We start from the raw sequence: 18,731 nt of genomic DNA on the forward strand, positions 1-18,731 counted from the left end.
TTGCATCATGAACTGTCACACCTGCTGTTTTGAACTACTATACTTAATACCAACCACTTTTTTTTTTTTTATTATTCTTTTTTATATATATAATTTCAATTTGGCTTGACATAAAAAAAAGCAAAAAGCTGTTTCGAACATAAAATAAAATAAAAATATTACATTTTCATATGCAGTTTGTAAAAACATTGGTCAAACAAATAAAACATCAATACTCACCCATTGTGAATAATGTTATCTCCACATGAATTTTGATGTAAATATTTTTTATTAGTTTATCCTACTTAACTCTGTATTCGATTTTCTTGTGTTAATATGTTTCTACCAGTTGGGAGATTAATTTTGTAAGTACATGTATTCAGGTGAAGAAAAAATTGAGAAATAATAATTTCAATCCCTATTAGCAGACAACAATCTTCACTATTGCCGAGTACTGCTATTTTATTTATATCTTGACCAATATTTTTACAATCTTCGCATAAAATAGAACATTTTTGTTATTTCCATATCATTTCTTTTTTTCTTTTTTTTACATGAAGATAAACTGAAATTACTGACAAAAACATTACAAATATTTCCTGGCATGTCGTATAGCTATAGTCTGATAGTCATTGTACTGAGCTGTGTAGTGTGCTCTTGGATGGAAAGGAAAGGAAATGTTTTATTTAATGACGCACTCATGGTATAGCTATAGTCTGATAGTCATTGTACTGAGCTGTGTAGTGTGCTCTCGGATGGAAAGGAAAGGAAATGTTTTATTTAATGACGCACTCATGGTATAGCTATAGTCTGATAGTCATTGTACTGAGCTGTGTAGTGTGCTCTCGGATGGAAAGGAAAGGAAATGTTTTATTTAATGACGCACTCATGGTATAGCTATAGTCTGATAGTCATTGTACTGAGCTGTGTAGTGTGCTCTTGGATGGAAAGGAAAGGAAATGTTTTATTTAATGATGCACTCATGGTATAGCTATAGTCTGATAGTCATTGTACTGAGCTGTGTAGTGTGCTCTTGGATGGAAAGGAAAGGAAATGTTTTATTTAATGACGCACTCATGGTATAGCTATAGTCTGATAGTCATTGTACTGAGCTGTGTAGTGTGCTCTTGGATGGAAAGGAAAGGAAATGTTTTATTTAATGACGCACTCATGGTATAGCTATAGTCTGATAGTCATTGTACTGAGCTGTGTAGTGTGCTCTTGGATGGAAAGGAAAGGAAATGTTTTATTTAATGACGCACTCATGGTATAGCTATAGTCTGATAGTCATTTTACTGAGCTGTGTAGTGTGCTCTTGGATGGAAAGGAAAGGAAATGTTTTATTTAATGACGCACTCATGGTATAGCTATAGTCTGATAGTCATTGTACTGAGCTGTGTAGTGTGCTCTTGGATGGAAAGGAAAGGAAATGTTTTATTTAACGACGCACTCAACACATTTTATTTATGGTTATATGGTGTCGGGCTCTTGGATGGAGCCAGCACTGAGACATGAACCAGGACTTCAGCACAAGTATCAGCCCTAAATCTACTGGTTTGCCCATTGCACGGTCGAGGCTGGTACAACCAATACAAGTCGTATTTGACCGCATGCTATCAGATCATGCAAATCATAGACCCATATCAAGGGATTAATATCCCACAGAAATCATGCTAAATATGTTATGATGATTTTACATTCACCGAAGATGTCTGGAGAAATTTCTTCACACCGGTCTCCTATGTACATTTCAGGACATCTGAAATGAAAAACACTCAAATTAATCCAATTATTTCAATAGACATTCAATGGGAAAAGTGAAATAATTCATGTTTTATATAAATAACTACTAACAAATAAAGAGTTTATTAACAAAATGTGATATACACTCATTTCCAAATTTTGGAGTTAGCATTGAAGGTACATGTGTATGTTGAATGTTAGTACAACTCAACAATAGAACAATAGTGTTTCCATGAAAACACTATCTACATGTACATCCATTAAACAGAATATTAAAAGTATGCTTGGTATGATTTATACTGTTTCAGCTAATAATGTTTGTGATCTGATGTAAACTTTGCTTATGGGTACATGTACAAGCACGTACTAGTGATCATTCGATCACATGCGATCAAGGGTGGCTCAGACCTGTAAAACATTCGGATAAAATATATTTCTTAAAGAGCTTTGAATCTGCCATATTTTACTTGGCTATTTGAATGTGGCTAAAGATTTTTTTGAGCATATTCGCCAAATTCAGCTAATAATCTTTGTGATCTGGTTTAAACTTTGCTTATGGGCACATATACAAGCATGTACTGACATGGCTTCTAGATCATGGTAGCCCCACTCCCATGGCTAGTGATATATAATGTTTGGCTAGTAAAGAACTACTACTGCTATGCCTTACAGTTAAGTCTATTTTGTAAATATAAATATCCTGCCCCCACCTGAACCCCCAATGTTAGTGTTTTAAGCTCTATCTCCCTCTTTAGGTCACATATTCGATTATTACTGTTATTTAGTAAAATTGTATTAACTTAAAGTAAAGTAGGGCTAGTGAATATTTAACATGGCTAGTAAAATTTTGAAATGGCTAGTGGATTTTGTATAAATTCTAGTAGCCCTGTGTACTGGTGACCATTTGATGACGTGATCAAGGGTGGCTTAGACCAGGCTTTGACAAATCCACTAGTACTCGGTCAAGTCCAGTGAATATTTGGTCTGGACTATAATTAGTGTAAATTATCAGCTGTATTACTACAATACATAGGCGCCAGCTAAAGCTTCTGTGAGCGCTAGTGACTTTCTCAAGCACTGTTTGACCTGTAAAAATTAACAAGTGAAATCTTGTCACTTACTCGCAAGAAGTAGTCCTGTTTCCTAATAATACCACAAAACATTTTCCATCGTTGAGACATCCCTTTTTCTCAGTCTCCGCTGCATTGCATTTTAACCGGTGGGTGGCCAAAGTAGATGTGATCAAGGGAGGATACTCTGTCGGGTTCGGCTTTGCAGGCTGTCGTCCACAGGCATCTGCAATAATAGCACAAAATATTTAAAACAGTTATATAAATTTTAAACAGAGTTCGAACTTAACAATGGCAATTGCCATAGCTGAGATATCAATTACCATAGGTCAGGAGTTTGCTTTGTTTAACACCACCACTAGAGCACATTGATTTATTAACCATTGGCTATTGGATGTCAAACATTCGGTCATTTTTACATATAATCTTAGAGAAAAAAACCACTACATTTTTCAGTCAGTATCAAGGGTTCTTTTATATGCACCATTCCACATACACGATAGCACATACCACGGCCTTTGATATACCAGTGGTGGTGCACTGGCTGGAATGAGAAATAGCCCAATGGGCTCACCAACGGGGATCGAACCTAGACCAACGGTACATCAAGCAAGCGCTTTACCTCTGGGTTACGTCCTGCCCCCTAGGAGTTTTATAACACTGATGGCAGTTTGTTGCCCTTGGTTGACTCAATAATTTTTGGTTTTTATAGAAACCAAATTTACAAATTTTACTAACTGGCTCCCAGGGGTGCATATTATGATATACAATAAAAGAAAGCAAAAACAAGGTATACAAGTGTATGTATATATGTGATGAAACTGTAGAATGTACATGAAGTAGCAGGTACAAGAAATAATATCTATATACTCTTCAAAAAAAAGTAGGGGAACTCTAATAAGAATTTACAATTCTAATAAGAATTTACAATTGCCAAAATTGTAAGGTATATTAGCTGTGGGGAATGGTTATATGATAATAGTGAATTAATTGGGCAAACATTACAACCGGTAGTTCAGTATTACAATAGATTTTATGACCACCAAAGATCTTGAAGGACGACTGGGATCAGAAGTGGAATTTGAAAGTTGACGTTCTTTTATCAGTAAATTGCAAATTCAAACAATGAAAATGACTAAAACCGAACAATAACAACTGTATGATCAACAGAATGAAAAAGATTGACAGAAATAATGTTCCACAGTGATTAATCGACCTTCCTGGAAATTGTCAAAATCGAGAATGACACCACATGCATGTGTACAGGGCAACTGCGTGATGCACGTACTAACTATGGAATGTGTTTTGGTGTGTTGATAAACAGACCTGAACGTTCTTTACTAGGATGTCTGTGGTCAAAACGTATGTTCGGCCTAATAGTTGATATTAATATTAGTATTTCAGGTTCCCCTACTTTTTTTGAAGAGTATATAAAACCTAAAAACTACAGTTTCTCGTGGGCACTGAATGAAGATTGTTTCAAGAAAACAATTACAAGTACGGTATAAGCAATTCCAATTTGTTCGTGGATGTCAACAGAGTGGAGGATATTTATTAAAGGAATATTTACATTGATAATCTCAACCCACCCTTGTAAAATAATGCCACTTGCAGTAATGGCGGTGGAAAACAGCGGCATTCCTAAGTAACTAGTTTTGCTGATGAAATGTTCCTTCCATGTTTATTTATCTGTGCACTTAGAAAACCAATCAGCATAAATGGCGACTGGGAGAAGTATGTCAACGAACATTATATAAAAGCATCACAAAAGTCGGCATTCTGCAATATATTATTATATGTATACTGAACCAAAACAGACTTAAGTTGGTTAATGACTTCACTTTATTTGTACAGTGATCTTCTGGAATTCGATAAAGCTGTGCAAAGAATTTAGATGGATTACGTTTTGCAATAATGTGATATTTTTTGGACACATATAAAACGTACTATTTATTACTCTCTTTTTATATATATATATATATATATATATATATATATATATATATATATATGCATGTATGTGGGAGGAACACATGGTGCACTTGCTTGGAGCAAGTCATAGTTTTGTGCATTTATACACCGACATTAAAACGGGACATAAAATTATGCTTATAGTTTTTATTGTCAATATAATGAGACAAAAAGGTAAAGGATTTTGAATATAGACTGAAACCCCTCTAAACTGGATACCCTTGGGACCAAGTAAAATGTCCAAATTTAAGAGGTATCTGGTTTAATGAGGTTAAGTTCTGTAATGATTATTAAAAAAGGGCCATTAACAACACCCGGTTTTGAGGGAATTCTGGTTTACAGAGAGTCCGGTTTTGAAAAATTTCACTGTATATCACAAAGTAAAAATATATTATAAATTTCTATGTTCAGATAAATATTCTGAATATTAAATAATTAACAGACATTTGGTGTGTTTTAGATTAATTTTGACACAACTGTCATTCGACATTTATGAATTAAAATATATTTACATGTTATGTGTATCAAAATATACAAATGTAATCTTTAAAATGTTTTAGTTCTTTTCAGCACCATTAATGATTAAATTCAAATCTTCAGTACTTAGGTGTGCTGAACCATCACATACCACAGAAATAGGAAATGTAGGAAATGTTTTTATTTAACGACACACTCAACACATTTTATTTATGGTTATATGGCGTCAGACACATGGTTAAGGACCACACAGATATTGAGAGAGGAAACCTGCTGTCGCCACTTCATGGATCTTTTATATGCACCATCCCACAGACAGGATAACACATACCACAGCCTTTGATATATCAGTCGTGGTGGACTGGCTGGAACGAGAAATAGCCCAATGGGCCCACCAGCGGGAATCGATCCTAGACCAACCGTGCATCAAGCGAACGTTTTACCACTGGGCTACATCCCGCCCCACATACAACAAAAAAGAAAGGAAGATAATTATTTGTTTAATGTCACCTCAGTCCATTTTAAAGTATGTTGCTTTGATGTTTATATATATACATACATGTATATGCTATTTTAACACTTGGTATGTGTAGATATTGAGAGAGGAAACCTACTGGTACACCACATAGGCTGCTCTACTTAACAGCAGCAAGGGATCTTTCATATGCCAGGCGGGACGTAGCCCAGTGGTAAAGCGAGCACCTGATGTGCAGTCGGTTTAGGATCAATCCCCGCCAATGGGCCTGATGGGCCATTTCTTATTCCAGCCAGTGCATCACGACTGGTATGTGTGCTATCCTTTCTATGGGATGGTGTCTATAAAAGATCCACTCTTAGACTATGGGCCAAATTTACAAAACCTGATCAAGACTTACACATGCGTAACTACATACATTTATAATACTTAAAGACCTGTGTTCAAACAAAACAAGCTTCACAAATTCGGCTCTATATGTTTGACATCCAAGTAACCAATGAATATGCCCTAGTTAGTGGTGTCGTTAAACTTTCCTTCATATGCCATAGTTTAAAAAGTGCTGAGGTGACATTAAACAAACATTATTTTCTTTCCTTGTTGACAAAACCACCCTATGCTATCCTGTCGAAAATTAATAATTGACTTGTGTTGTAATATGCATGGTTAGAGCTACAGTGTAGTATGTAGTTTATTTAAACACATCAATAGAAGTTCGATATATATATTTGTTTAAACACGTCAGTAGAAGCATTCTTCACAACACAGGTGTCAACATGCTTAAACACCAAGATTTGGAAATTAATAATATAAACGTGTGTCAAAACTGTGGTTAATTGACTTTCAAAAGCGTGGTTCATTGACTTTCAAAAGCGTGGTTCATTGACTTTCAAAAGCTTGGTTAATTGACTTTCAAAAGCTTGGTTAACTGACTTTCAAAAGCTTGTTTAACTGACTTTTAAAAGCGTGGTTAATTGACTTTCAAAAGCTTGGTTGACTTTCAAAAGCGTAGTTAACTGACTTTCAAAAGTGTGGTTAATTGACTTTCAAAAGCTTGGTTAATTGACTTTCAAAAGTGTGGTTAATTGACTTTCAAAAGCGTAGTTAATTGACTTTCAAAAGCTTGGTTGACTTTCAAAAGCGTAGTTAACTGACTTTCAAAAGTGTGGTTAATTGACTTTCAAAAGCTTGGTTAATTGACTTTCAAAAGTGTGGTTAATTGACTTTTAGACATTATGTATTATAGATAACATAACATTTAAAAATGAACATAATTATTATTTTAATTTTTAAATGTTCTTGTATTATAGTGTAAAACTTTACAAATAAGCACTAATTAATAACTAGTTATGTAATAATTCTACCTTTGTTTTCATTTTCAAAACTGTTCACCTTATTGTTGCACTTTTTTTCAGAAAGCAAGTTCTAGGTAAAAATACATGTTGGTTGGTTGTGGTGTCATGAAGCACATGTTCATGTAAAACAGGTAATTTACATACTAGATGAAATTAAGTGTTAATATCTCTTTTGGCAGGTACTACAAACACCTACAGGGCAGGAAACAGGGTGTCGGCTTGACTGGGTGAAGAGGGCATCTGGTTTTTTTACTGATCAAAACAGTACACCCTGAAGCCAACTTAACTGATAACGGTTTATCACATAAACATATCACAGCCTGATATTTATATCTCATTTAGACACTGCCAGCACCAGTCTGCCTGTATTTATGGAACAGAGCCCACCACAACTGATAACATACCTCCTCCAGAGCAAAACACCAGAACGTGTTTATGTAATACCACGTAGCATGCTGCAGGTAACCCAGACAGTTCTGGTTCTTACAAACAAACTGTCAACAGGTCATAACGAGCAAATTGGTAGAGGTAATACAACGTAGCATGCTGCAGGTAACCCAGACAGTTCTGGTTCTTACAAACAAACTGTCAACAGGTCATAACGAGCAAATTGGTAGAGGTAATACAACGTAGCATGCTGCAGGTAACCCAGACAGTTCTGGTTCTTACAAACAAACTGTCAACAGGTCATAACGAGCAAATTGGTAGAGGTAATACAACGTAGCATGCTGCAGGTAACCCAGACAGTTCTGGTTCTTACAAACAAACTGTCAACAGGTCATAACGAGCAAATTGGTAGAGGTAATACAACGTAGCATGCTGCAGGTAACCCAGACAGTTCTGGTTCTTACAAACAAACTGTCAACAGGTCATAACGAGCAAATTGGTAGAGGTAATACAACGTAGCATGCTGCAGGTAACCCAGACAGTTCTGGTTCTTACAAACAAACTGTCAACAGGTCATAACGAGCAAATTGGTAGAGGTAATACAACGTAGCATGCTGCAGGTAACCCAGACAGTTCTGGTTCTTACAAACAAACTGTCAACAGGTCATAACGAGCAAATTGGTAGAGGTAATACAACGTAGCATGCTGCAGGTAACCCAGACAGTTCTGGTTCTTACAAACAAACTGTCAACAGGTCATAACGAGCAAATTGGTAGAGGTAATACAACGTAGCATGCTGCAGGTAACCCAGACAGTTCTGGTTCTTACAAACAAACTGTCAACAGGTCATAACGAGCAAATTGGTAGAGGTAATACAACGTAGCATGCTGCAGGTAACCCAGACAGTTCTGGTTCTTACAAACAAACTGTCAACAGGTCATAACGAGCAAATTGGTAGAGGTAATACAACGTAGCATGCTGCAGGTAACCCAGACAGTTCTGGTTCTTACAAACAAACTGTCAACAGGTCATAACGAGCAAATTGGTAGAGGTAATACAACGTAGCATGCTGCAGGTAACCCAGACAGTTCTGGTTCTTACAAACAAACTGTCAACAGGTCATAACGAGCAAATTGGCAGAGGTAATACAACGTAGCATGCTGCAGGTAACCCAGACAGTTCTGGTTCTTACAAACAAACTGTCAACAGGTCATAACGAGCAAATTGGCAGAGGTAATACAAACTTGGTATTTTTAAGCATGGATCAAGGGAAAGGGTGTTAACTTTGTTCACCTCCACCCACCCAAATACTAGTTTTGAAGTGCCTTGAAAAGCCAGTGTTTAATGGATGAATACAAATAACTATTTAATTACTGAGGCAGAAATATTATATCAGGGTCAGCTGGATGTTTCTAGCAAAGACTGTTTATGTATAAAACACCTTATTGTACCTTGGAATACTGTGGATGCCCTTTTTCGAAGTTGCAACAACTATATAGAAAAATTCTACATCCATCCGTGTTCTTCCAACCCAGGACATTGTAGATGAATGGCCAGGATCACCTAACAGATCAACTTCAGAGTAACTCCAACCCCTGCCTCTAAACTGCCCAAGCCCCATCTAATAAGATATTAACATTTTGCCATCAAACTGAAGTATGTGGTCGAGACGTTAGGTGGTGCTGTTACTAGAAAAACATCTACAACCGTAATCCCTCTTGCATTATGACAGGTCAAATGGTAGACGAGTCTCTACTCTCAGGCTCTTACGGCTCATATGGACTAGATGTGACACATGCATTTGGTCCGACTGTTGTGTCTGTTGCATCTGTGGCATCTGTGGCTTGCATTTTGGGCAAATACACTATATATTATTATTTCATTGCGGCTGGCCACGTACATTTTGCAGATGCGTGCATCCAGGTTAGATGTTCTCACTGAAACTAATATAATTCAAATTTAGTTTTAGCAGGATCGCACGTACGCGCTGCATACAGACTATATGATGTTTTACTGTAAAATCCGCTGAAAATGTGTACTCACCAACAATGCCATGGAGTGTGGGTCCCAGTATGAAGACTAGGACAAGGGGATACGTCATACTGGTTCCCCCAGGATCATGTGTGGCCATGCATCCAGCACCGAGCAGTGGTCACTGAAAGAAACAAACAACAATCATTCTGAGAGTACTGCTAAAGTAATACTTGTCTCCTACTGGGCCCAACAAATACAAACATCCATTCTGAGAGTACTGCTAAAGTAATACATGTCTCCTACTGCGCCTAACAAATACAAACATCCATTCTGAGAGTACTGCTAATGTAATACCTGTCTCCTACTGGGCCCAACAAATACAAACATCCATTCTGAGAGTACTGCTAAAGTAATACGTGTCTCCTACTGCGCCTAACAAATACAAACATCCATTCTGAGAGTACTGCTAATGTAATACATGTCTCCTACTGGGCCAAACAAATACAAACATCCATTCTGAGAGTACTGCTAATGTAATACATGTCTCCTACTGCGCCTAACAAATACAAACATCCATTCTGAGAGTACTGCTAATGTAATACGTGTCTCCTACTGCGCCTAACAAATACAAACATCCATTCTGAGAGTACTGCTAATGTAATACGTGTCTCCTACTGGGCCCAACAAATACAAACATCCATTCTGAGAGTACTGCTAAAGTAATACATGTCTCCTACTGCGCCTAACAAATACAAACATCCATTCTGAGAGTACTGCTAATGTAATACATGTCTCCTACTGCGCCTAACAAATACAAACATCCATTCTGAGAGTACTGCTAATGTAATACGTGTCTCCTACTGGGCCTAACAAATACAAACATCCATTCTGAGAGTACTGCTAATGTAATACGTGTCTCCTACTGCGCCTAACAAATACAAACATCCATTCTGAGAGTACTGCTAATGTAATACCTGTCTCCTACTGCGCCTAACAAATACAAACATCCATTCTGAAAGTACTGCTAATGTAATACATGTCTCCTACTGGGCCTAACAAATACAAACATCCATTCTGAGAGTACTGCTAATGTAATACATGTCTCCTACTGGGCCTAACAAATACAAACATCCATTCTGAGAGTACTGCTAATGTAATACATGTCTCCTACTGCGCCTAACAAATACAAACATCCATTCTGAGAGTACTGCTAATGTAATACGTGTCTCCTACTGCGCCTAACAAATACAAACATCCATTCTGAGAGTACTGCTAATGTAATACATGTCTCCTACTGCGCCTAACAAATACAAACATCCATTCTGAGAGTACTGCTAATGTAATACTTGTCTCCTACTGGGCCTAACAAATACAAACATCCATTCTGAGAGTACTGCTAAAGTAATACATGTCTCCTACTGGGCCTAACAAATACAAACATCCATTCTGTGAGTACTGCTAATGTAATACATGTCTCCTACTGGGCCTAACAAATACAAACATCCATTCTGAGAGTACTGCTAATGTAATACATGTCTCCTACTGGGCCTAACAAATACAAACATCCATTCTGAGAGTACTGCTAAAGTAATACTTGTCTCGTACTGCGCCTAACAAATACAAACATCCATTCTGAGAGTACTGCTAATGTAATACGTGTCTCCTACTGCGCCTAACAAATACAAACATCCATTCTGAGAGTACTGCTAAAGTAATACATGTCTCCTACTGGGCCAAACAAATACAAACATCCATTCTGAGAGTACTGCTAAAGCAATACATGTCTCCTACTGGGCCTAACAAATACAAACATCCATTCTGAGAGTACTGCTAAAGCAATACATGTCTCCTACTGGGCCAAACACATTTCCATATCTCCTAAGTTCAAGGGCCACATGTCTGTGAAAAATGGGTAAATCATGATGAAAGTCAAACTTGATACATGATAAAGCTATACACAAAATTTTAGCTTAATATCTTGAGGCATTGTCAAAATAAAAATCCAGAAAACCAACTTTCATATATCTCAAGTTCAAGGCTCACAACTCTTTCAAAAACAAGCACATCTCCATGCAAGTCAAACGTGAACTGTAACAGAAAATGATAAAGCCATACCCAAAAGTTCAGCTCAGTATCTTTAGGTATTGTCCCCCCCACCCCCCAAAGGTCCAAAACACAAATTTGTTTTGTATTTCCTAAGTTAAGGGACATAACGGTATCAAGGGCCATGCATCCATCCATGTTTGTAATGTTATATTAATCAACTTAATCAACTTAGTTCTTCTGATTTTACAGTGAAAAACTAACTATAATTTACAGAAAGACAACATTTTGTCTGCTCTAGTGCACACAGACTTACAAATCAATCCCACGCATCTCACAAATACACTCCATCAAGTGCAAAAAGTCTACACAAACTGTCAAGATTCATTAGGTACAGGATATCTGTAAGAGAGCAAACACTCTGCACAGCCTGTGTCAGCTATCAAAACATTCATTCTGAATAGCTTTTTACATTTAACAGAAAACCATCTAAAACAATGTTCATTATTGCACAAAGGTATAGTTTAATCATGTGATTGATTATTACCTAGACAAAGATACGTGATGTGCTAGTAGATATCTCTGTAGACTCTATAATCCATAGGACACATCAAAAGCCATTAAGTCCTTTGGTAAACCAAGTGCATATAAAAAGCCCACTTTGAGACAAATTAAGGAAAGGTTATCACTGCGCATTATTATTGATGCAAACACTGTCTGGCCCTATTCACGTAAGGGCCAACATTTAGCTCAGTCAGTCAAGTGCTTGCTTGAGGTGCTTGCGTCGCAGGATTAAACCACCTCAGTGGATCCATTCAGCTCATTGGGGTTTTCTCTCGTCCCAACCAGTGCACCACAACTGGACAAAGGCTGTGGTATGTGCTTTCCTGTCTGTGGGAAAGTGCATTTAAAAGATCCCTTGCTACAATGGTCCAATGACATCCAATAGCCCATAATTAATTAATCAATGTGCATTAGTGGTGTCTTAAAAAAAACAAACAAGCTTTAACTTTCTTTTTACCCAGGAGAAGTAAAGTTTATTTTGTTTAACGACACCACTAGAGAACATTGATTTATTAATCATTGGCTATTGGATGTCAAACATTTGGTAATTTTGACATATAATCTTCAAGAGGAAACCTGCTACATTTTTCCATTAGTAGCAAGGGATCTTTTATATGTACCATCCCACAGACAGGATAACACATACCACAGCATTTAATATACCAGTCGTGGTGCACTAGCTGGAACAATAAATAGCACAATGTGCCCACCGACAGATCGATTTCAAACTGACCACACATTATGCGAACACTTAAATACATGGCTATGTCGAGCCCCTTCTACCAAAGACGTTTGTATATTCATAAATATTATACATATGTATCAACAAATTGATTAATTAAAACAGTTTGTCATTATCATGTGAAAATAGCAAATTTTAACCTCTTTAAGCACAGTACATTTACTGGTTTTAAAAAATAAAAAGTAATAAAAAAATATATTAAAAAATCACCAAAAAAAATCTTGTAAATAATTAAGGTGATACTGTGATAACTATCACACATGATATTAATGGCGAACCTGACAGTAAATCAATATAAAGTTACACTGCCACTTTTCTATGATTTATCTTTTTTCACTTAAAATTGTCTATTCCCCTTACAACATTACGTATGAAATTTTAATTTTGTATCACCAGGTAGTATGAAATTTGTTTCCGAGTGTATAATAATAACAAAAACATAATTTGTTTAGTTTAATGACACCAGTAGAGCATACTGATTAATAAATTATCAGCTAATGGACATTTGGTAATTTTGACATGTAGTCTTTAGAGAATTTGGTTTATCATTACCAGCAAAGGATTTTTTATGTGCACTTTTTTAGAGACATGATAGCACATATCATGGCCTTTGATATATCAGTTGTTGGGCACTGAATGGGATGGGGAAAAAAGTCATATACTCACTAACTAATTTAAGGGCCTACCTAGCCTATAATATCTAAACCAGCAGTAAAAAAAAATTAGTTTTTAAATCATGGCAGAGTAATACAGAGACTATGTTGTTTTCAAAGTCTATATTAGCGATATTTCTAGTCAACTGAAAATTGATGAGCAACTACTGCTAGTGAATCGCGATGCCATACTGAACAAAATGTTCCCTGTAATATAGGGTCTTCTCAGGACACACACAAATGGTCATTTCTAAGTTAAAAAGGATTTTGTTTTTAATGGGGAGGGGGGGGGGGGAGGGGGAGGGGTGCAGGGGTAACTGCCTCTTTCCCTGTCAACCCCACATTTTGAAGTCATACCTGGAGATAAGTAAAAGTTTATGTTCATAATTTAGCTGAAAGTTCTCAAGTGCTTTTACTGATCCCACTGACGGGGATCGATCCTAGACTGACCGTGCAACAGGCAAGTGCTTTACCACTGAGCTACATCCCGCCCCTTGGTATATGAAAGGCTGATGATTAATCAAATCAATGTGCTCTAGTGTTGTTGTGAAATAAAACAAACTTTAATCAGATGACCTGCATTTAAAACTGGTCTAGGATCGATCCCCGTCGGTGGGACCATTGAGCCATTTCTCGTTCCAGCCAGTGCATCATGACTGGTATATCAAAGGCTGTGGTATGTGCTATCCTGTCTGTGGGATAGTGCATATAAAAAATCCCCTGCTACTAAAGGAAAACTGTAGCGGGTTTCCTCTCTATGTCTGTGTCAAAATGACCATACATGTATATTTGACATCCAATAGCCGATGATTAATAAATCAATGTGCCCTAGTGGTGTCGTTAAACAAAACACAACTTTAACTTTTAATTTTTAACTTAGGTTAATGCTCAATACAACTACGTCACATCGCGCTATCACGATTTTGAAGAGTTGAAAGAAGATCAAGATAACTAGTCAAGTCAGGTCATGGTGAATGTTTTCACATTATAAAATATTACTGACCTAAAAAAACACCTTTAAAACACATCAAGAAAGTAAATCTATACTCAAAACATACATAAACAAATCTTCCTCTTTTTTTATCGCAAAAGTAAATCTAGATTTAAAACACCAAGATCTAATTACTGACATCAAAGTAAATCTCCTTTTTAACAGACATATGTATAGCTGTTGAAGAAGCTGCATAAATCAATGGAGATCACTTAATAATTCAACAACGTTTCCTCATGGCAAGGTTAAGAGATACATATGACACTACGACAACAAGTTCCGACTTAACTCATCAATAACTAAAACATGCACGTGTCTCAAAGCTGAGCTTACTGCGTGCTGCGAGGTAAACATGTGTCAATTAATGCAGGTTGTCATAATCGGGTTTTGATCCCGTTCCAAGTCGTTGTGCATTAAACAAATAATGCGTTGTGGTGACACAGACGCCCCTCTGCTGATAACCTGTCAATTGCAGTAAAACATCCATGCATATAAGTGCCGTATTATATAATCGTGACTGACAAAGTAGGATTGAATCACATGTTCAAAATAGGATTTTTTAAGGTGGGTTTTTTAAATGTTTCTTTTTGTAAAGTAGAACCATATTGAATAATGAACATTACAAAATCAGATGACTAAAGCTGTAAAGTTAATGTTTGTTTTGCTTAACGACACCACTAGAGCACATTGATTCATTAATAATCGGCTTTTGGATGTCAAACGTTTGACAGTCTTAGAGAGGAAACTCACTAAATTTTTCAATTAGTAGCAAGTGATCTTTCATATGCACCATTCCACAGACAGGATAGCACACACCATGGCCTTTGATATACTAGTCATAGTGCACGGGCTAGAATGAGAAATAACCGAAGGAGCCCACTGACTGATCCTAGACCCAAACACACATCAGCTGAGTGCTCTACTACTGGGCTACACCGTGTGCCCAAAGCTGTAAAGATAGATTGGTAGACAAATGATCAAACTAGAAAGTACAAACCATTAAAAGAAAGACAAAAATGGTTTAATGACTCATTCAACACATTTTATATATATATATTTTTTTTTGGCATCGAATGCATGGTTAAGAACCACACATAATAATGGGAGAAACCTGCTGCTTCCACTCCACGGGCTACTGTTTTTGCTTAGCAGCAAGGGATCTTTTATGTGTACTATTCCACAGATATGACAGTACATACCATACCACTGCCTTTATTATATATACCAAGGGAAGGACGTAGCCCAGTGGTAAAGTGTTCGCTTGGTGTGCGGTCATTTTGGGATTGATCCCTGTCACAGGCATCAAAATAAGTCGAGAACGGTTGTTCAGGTTACCGGGAGGTTATCACATGTAAGTAAAGTCGAGAACGAAACACCGTTCTCGACAAATTTTTCAATGTAATGGTAGTTTCGTTTCCGAACATAAACCAGTCAATGCATTCCAAACTTTCGCGTTTCATTTTCTCCTCAGGAATTGCATCGATGTTCGCGGGCACTCATGCAATTGCAAGCAGTTATAGTTAATCCGTGTTTAACCAGCGTCCACTAGATGAATTTACTTCCGCGTTTCGTTTTCTCGTACGAAATTGCACCAATGTTCGTGCATACTTGTGCAATTGCAAGCAATCCACATTTAAGCAGTGCCCACTAGATAAATTTATGTCCGGATTTCGTTTCTTGTACCGATGTTTGTGTACAGCAATACAATTTGAGAACGTCTGTGTTAAAAGTAGTAGTAACAGGAATTCAATTCGAACTTTCATTTTGTTGTGGTTACCAGGCTATATTTTGTGGTAACCTGTAATTGGGTTACCAGTCACAATGCTTATTTCGATGCCTGCATATAAAAGATCCCTTGCTTCTAATCAAAAAGAGTAGCTCATGAAGTGGTGACAGTGGGTTTCCTCTTTCATTCTCTGTGTGGTCCTTAACCATATGTTTGATGCCATATAACCGTAAATAAAATGTGTTGAGTGTGTCGTGAAATAAAACACTTCTTTCTTTTATTATACCAGCTGTGGAGCACTAGCTGGACTGAAGAATAGCCCAATAGGTTTGATCAACAGTACATCTGGTGAGCACTGTAACACTGGGCTATATGTTCCATCCCTAACTACAGCCCAATAGGTTTGATCAACAGTACATCTGGTGAGCACTGTAACACTGGGCTATATGTTCCATCCCTAACTACAGCCCAATAGATTTGATCAACAGTACATCTGGTGAGCACTGTAACACTGGGCTATATGTTCCATCCCTAACTACAGCCCAATATGTTTGATCAACAGTACATCTGGTGAGCACTGTAACACTGGGCTATATGTTCCATCCCTAACTACAGCCCAATAGGTTTGATCAACAGTACATCTGGTGAGCACTGTAACACTGGGCTATATGTTCCATCCCTAACTACAGCCCAATATGTTTGATCAACAGTACATCTGGTGAGCACTTTAACACTGGGCTATATGTTCCATCCCTAACTACAGCCCAATATGTTTGATCAACAGTACATCTGGTGAGCACTTTAACACTGGGCTATATGTTCCAACCCTAACTACAGCCCAATAGGTTTGATCAACAGTACATCTGGTGAGCACTTTAACACTGGGCTATATGTTCCATCCCTAACTACAGCCCAATAGGTTTGATCAACAGTACATCTGGTGAGCACTTTAACACTGGGCTATATGTTCCATCCCTAACTACAGCCCAATAGGTATGATCAACAGTACATCTGGTGAACACTTTAACACTGGGCTATATGTTCCATCCCTAACTACAGCCCAATAGGTTTGATCAACAGTACATCTGGTGAGCACTTTAACACTGGGCTATATGTTCCATCCCTAACTACAACCCAATAGGTTTGATCAACAGTACATCTGGTGAGCACTTTAACACTGGGCTATATGTTCCATCCCTAACTACAGCCCAATAGGTATGATCAACAGTACATCTGGTGAGCACTTTAACACTGGGCTATATGTTCCATCCCTAACTACAGCCCAATAGGTTTGTTCAACAGTACATCTGGTGAGCACTTTAACACTGGGCTATATGTTCCATCCCTAACTACAGCCCAATAGGTTTGATCAACAGTACATCTGGTGAGCACTTTAACACTGGGCTATATGTTCCATCCCTAACTACAGCCCAATAGGTATGATCAACAGTACATCTGGTGAGCACTTTAACACTGGGCTATATGTTCCATCCCTAACTACAAACCATGACCCATATTCACAAAAAGGTGTAAAATTACGTCAACAACTAGCACTTATGTCTGTCGTAGATTTAGGTTTGTGTGTAAAACTAGACTTACAGGGCTGAATTTACGAAGCCGGTTTTTCTTAATGCTGGTGTCTAGGAAATGTTTTATTTACCGACGCACTCAACACATTTTATTTACGGTTATATGGCTTCGGACATATGGTTAAGGACCACACAGATATTGAGGGAGGAAACCCGCTGTCGCCATTTAAAGGGCTACTCTTTTCGATTAGCAGCAAGGGATCTTTTATATGCACCATCCCATAGACAGGATAGCACATACCATGGCCTTTGATATACCAGTCGTGGTGCACTGGCTGGAGCGAGAAATAGCCCAATGGGCCCACTGACGGGGATCGATCCTAGACTGAAATTGCATCAAGCGAGCACTGTACCACTGGGCTACGTCCTGTCCCTCACTGGTGTCTAAGCATTGTAAGACACATAAACAGGCTTTGCAAATTTGGCCCACAATGGTTTGTGAATATGGGTCTAGGTATTTTGAGTATGAGCTTTGCAGACTAAAGAATAGCACAGAGGCAGCCTGGGTTTATGGTTCTTCTGTTAGTCTGTGCATTTCTGTCTTTCTAGCCATTGTTAAAGTTTCTGTTAATAGAGATTGTAAAAAGATTAAAATTACAACATATCAATGCCTGCACATCAAGGGGTTATAGTGCCAGAACCCATTATATGGTGAATTATACAAAAATGAGTTAATCACCTTGTCAGCATCATGGGAAGGTGTACTATCATTTCACAATGTCTCATTCAAACCAATCATTTATTTATGCTTTTACGGAACAGAACCGAAACCAATTATCTTTTATGTCCATTTCCACAAAAGGCAAAAACCATGTTTTCAGCACTACCTTATTCTGTCTCTCTAGAATTTTGTAGTATCACCCATAGCTGACAGACATAATGCGTTAGCTTACAACACTGGATTGTGGTGGACTGTAAACTGTCTGAGAAGATTGAATCCTAGGTGCCATACCGCCTGACATGCTAATGACACATTAGCTCTAAGTGTTTAC

At 37.5% G+C, this 18,731-nt stretch overlaps 1 protein-coding gene across 7 annotated transcripts in view; it reads right to left on the bottom strand.

Moving 5' to 3' along the window:
• LOC121379359 (pro-neuregulin-2, membrane-bound isoform-like) overlaps positions 1-18,731 on the bottom strand; it is a 161,339-nt gene that overhangs the window by 16,854 nt on the left and 125,754 nt on the right. For 6 of the 7 annotated variants that reach the window (XM_041507941.1, XM_041507938.1, XM_041507940.1 and 3 more), the window contains 3 exons: positions 9,501-9,612; positions 2,844-3,018; positions 1,677-1,738 (listed from right to left, as the gene is read on the bottom strand). In XM_041507941.1, coding sequence (XP_041363875.1) covers positions 1,677-1,738; positions 2,844-3,018; positions 9,501-9,588 — 325 coding nt within the window. In that variant the 5' untranslated portion in view covers positions 9,589-9,612. The remainder of the gene's footprint in view (positions 1-1,676; positions 1,739-2,843; positions 3,019-9,500; positions 9,613-18,731) is intronic. The other variant, XM_041507937.1, reaches the window with a different exon arrangement.

This window comes from Gigantopelta aegis, chromosome 8 (genome assembly GCF_016097555.1).
Source record: "Gigantopelta aegis isolate Gae_Host chromosome 8, Gae_host_genome, whole genome shotgun sequence".
NCBI classification, from domain to species: Eukaryota; Metazoa; Mollusca; class Gastropoda; order Neomphalida; family Peltospiridae; genus Gigantopelta; species Gigantopelta aegis.